Genomic DNA, 3,674 nt, shown 5'->3' on the forward strand with positions numbered 1-3,674 from the left:
CCCCCCAGTTCCCCCAGCCGCTCCCCAGCAGACCTGTGCTCCAGACCCTGCCCCAGCTCCGTTGCCCTTCTCTGGCCACGCTCGAGTCATTCAATGGCCTTTTTGGGGTGAGGGGCCCAGAACTGAACCCCCTCAGCGAGGGGCGGCCTCCCCAGTGCCGAGCCCAGGGCTCAGATCCCTTCCCTGTCCCTGCTGGCCACGCCAGGGCTGACACCAGCCAGGATGCCGTTGCCCTCCTTGGCCCCCTGGGCACACTCTGGCTCATTCTCACCCCCCAGTCCCTCTCTGACCGGCAGCTCTCCAGCCACTCCTCCCCAGGCCTGGAGCCCCCCTGGGGGTTGTTGTGGCCCAAGGGCAGCCCCCGGCATTTGCCCTCAGTGAAACTCCCCCAGTTGGGCTCAGCCCATCGCTCCAGCCTGCCCAGGTCACTCTGCAGGGAGAGATGCGGTAACATGGCTCAGTGCCAGGGTTGGGGGCGTTCCTGAGGGACAGATGGGTACTGGGAAAAGCATTTGCAGAACAGATGAGAGCTGCAGGTACCACCACAGTGGGTTCCTGTTCCCCATCTTTGTGTGCAGGTTTTGGGGCTCTTTACAGGACTGTAATTTTCTGCCCGCTCCAGGCTCTGCTGCTTTTACAGACCTTTCCTTAACTTCTTGGCAGCAGGAAATCAAAATAGCTGCAAAATCCCCCAAAAGATGGTCCTTCCTGACTGTCATCCTGCAGTTCTTCTTCTTCGGTGCTACACGACTGCCCTGTTCTAATGTCGAAACACAAACCGCTCCCCAACTGGGTGTTCCCAGAGTCATCATCGTCCTCAGCATTTTACGATACTGACCGGGCTCTGCGATAAGAGCTATTATTAGACCACTGCTTTTAATAGAGGTAGAAAATTTCAATATCAGGTGCAGCACTGCAGTCTGAGTAAGTCCTTATCAGCGCTGAAACCCAGATTAGCACGTAGGAGTGGGTGAATCCATGACCTGTGCTCACATCACACCCGGTTCCCAAGGGCTGGTGATTAAAGCAGCTTCATCGCTGGAGCTGATTCTGGTTTTATTGTCCTGGTTATGGAGAGAAAAGCAGAAGCTGGAGGAATAAGGGTGATGGTTTCATTTTCTGTGCTCCTCTCACACACTGCTGGGAAGAGAATCCCTCTACTGTGCGGAGTCAGGTCCTCCTCTAGTTTAACCCAGCAGAAGCCCAGGGCAAAAGCTGCTTTATTTTAGTCCCTGACACACAGGGTCTCTCCAAGGCTTTTAAACCAACCACCAAACAGGTCGCTATCTTCTTCCAGCGAGTCCATCAGCGTCCCCATGATCCCTTTGGGCCTGAAGGAGACAAAGGAGCTGGATTTGCTGATACCTCTGAAGGTGAGCGCTGGGGTTTTGCACACTTGATTCGATGTGAGATGATAGAGGGGAGTGACCGTGCACTTTGGGGGATGTTTCAGCACATGGATATGGTTGTGTGCTGTAGAGGAGATGCTGCAGCAACTGCAAACCATCTTCTATTTTGGAACAGCTGCAAAAAAATAAATTTATGGGGAGGAGCTGGACTTAAAGTATGGGAAAGTGTGAGATAAGGGTCTGGAGATGCTGGAGAGCCAGGCAGGGGAGGAGATGGTTTTCCCTGGTGCAGGTTTCCTTGCAGGGACAGCTGGCAAGTTACTTATACAGAATCACCCAAAGTCCCCCTTTAAATCATGAAAATTGTTTTGAATGGTGACTCAGAGTTTTCTTTTTTTTCCCCCATCCAGGATCTCATCAGTGAACACTATGGAGAGGAAGGCATCTTGTTTGAAAAAGAAATTAAAGAGTTCATGGAGCTACGGCAGGTCAGTGTCCCTTGAATTGCAAAGTCTTGCTTTGGCTTCTCCAGAAACGCGCACTGGAGGTGCCACATTTTTCTCCGGGGTCCCCTCAGCTTCTCTCCAAACTGCAGACAACTTCTTGTGTCTCAGGGTGCAGGATTCCTGCGCTGGAGCACCTCAGCTTCGGTTCATAGCTTACGAAATATTAGAGGCCGTTTAGTAATTGTTTTCTTTCCCTGTCCTTTAATGCCTTGCTAACCTAGAACTGAACAGCAATAAAAACTATAATGCAATCCATTACTGGTTTATGAATGTTAGTTCACCCCCGGCAAGACTAAATGACTGCTCCCTCTCCAGCTAGCACTTGGAGAAGAGGAAATATAAAGCAATCTGATAAAGGTGAATTTTCTCCTCTCCTACGAAATAGCTCTCGTATGTAACTTCAAGTTTTACCTTGCTGTGAAGCTTTAATCTGGGAGAGCAGAAAGAAAGAGACTTGCTCAAGTCCTTGTGAAGGGCCTGATCGCACTCTTCAAGCTGTGGGAGAGGAGCCCTGCAAAGCCAGAAGATGGAAAAAGGCTCATGGTTAAAACTAGGTGCTAGGAGAGCTCTGACCCTCCACCCCATGCCAGGTCAAAAGTTCAAAGGTTTTTTTCAAGAGCAAAAAATCATATTTCTTCCTTAGAATTTATTACATCAGCCTTTGCATGAATTTCTCTTTAAAAAAAAAAAAAATCCCAACATGGTTTAGATAAGTGTTGCCTCCAACATGGCTCCCAGGCTACTGGCTCTGGATTTGGGTGCCCCAGTACCTAACTGGTGCCTCCCCAACCTTTTCCACAGCTGAGCCTGTGCTGACGGGAGCTGTCTCCCACAGCTTCGCAGCATCTCATCCACTATTGATCTGATTCTATCGATCTGATGACTCGGGTGGAGTTTCTTCCCTCTGGGCTGGCCAGCAAGTGCAGCCTCATAAATCCGTCATTTCCCTTCCTGTTTTCCCCTGTTTTCCCACCCACGTGTCTCCTCTCCCATCCCTGCAGGCAATGCGCACCCCCAGCCGCAACGAAGCTGGGCTCGAGCTCTTGATGGAATATTACAACCAGCTCTACTTCCTCGACAGCCGTTTCTTCCCTCCCACCAAAAGCCTGGGTGTCTTCTTCCACTGGTTGGTGCAGCTTTCCCCATCCCAACTGGGGCATCGTGAGTGCGGAGGGAGCCGGGGCCAAACATCCACGACAGAATCTCTGTCTTGGCAGCAAAGCTGCCAGTCAGAGAGGGACTGGGGGGATTGAGAATGAGCCAGAGTGTGCCCAGGGGACCAAGGAGGGCAACGGCATCCTGGCTGGTGTCAGCACTGGCGTGGCCAGCAGGGACAGGGAAGGGATCTGAGCCCTGGGCTCGGCACTGGGGAGGCCGCCCCTCGCTGAGGGGGTTCAGTTCTGGGCCCCTCACCCCAAAAAGGCCATTGAATGACTCGAGCGTGGCCAGAGAAGGGCAACGGAGCTGGGGCAGGGTCTGGAGCACAGGTCTGCTGGGGAGCGGCTGGGGGAACTGGGGGGGTTCAGTCTGGAGAAGAGGAGGCTGAGGGGAGACCTCCTGGCCCTCGGCAACTCCCTGCCAGGAGGGGGCAGAGAGGGGGGATGAGTCTCTGGAGCCAAGGCCCCAGCGCCAGGCCCCGAGGGAATGGCCTCAAGCTGCCCAGGGCAGGGTCAGGCTGGCTCTGAGGAAGGATTTCTGTGCAGAAGGGGCTGTTGGGCGTTGGAATGGGCTGCCCAGGGCAGGGGGGAGTCCCCGGGATCCCTGGAGGGGTTGAAGAGTCGGGCTGAGCCAGCGCTGAGGGATCTGGGGGAGTTGGGAA

General features: G+C 53.6%; 1 protein-coding gene across 1 annotated transcript in view; it reads left to right on the forward strand.

Annotated features, from left to right (window-relative positions):
• Positions 1-3,674, forward strand: part of RHPN1 (rhophilin Rho GTPase binding protein 1) — a 28,175-nt gene that overhangs the window by 15,483 nt on the left and 9,018 nt on the right. The window contains exons 4-6 of the mRNA XM_026842850.1: positions 1,298-1,373; positions 1,760-1,837; positions 2,857-3,016. Of these exons, the coding sequence (XP_026698651.1) occupies positions 1,298-1,373; positions 1,760-1,837; positions 2,857-3,016 (314 nt within the window). The remainder of the gene's footprint in view (positions 1-1,297; positions 1,374-1,759; positions 1,838-2,856; positions 3,017-3,674) is intronic.

Source organism: Athene cunicularia (assembly GCF_003259725.1).
Source record: "Athene cunicularia isolate RWA chromosome 2 unlocalized genomic scaffold, athCun1 chr2_part1, whole genome shotgun sequence".
NCBI lineage: Eukaryota > Metazoa > Chordata > Aves > Strigiformes > Strigidae > Athene > Athene cunicularia.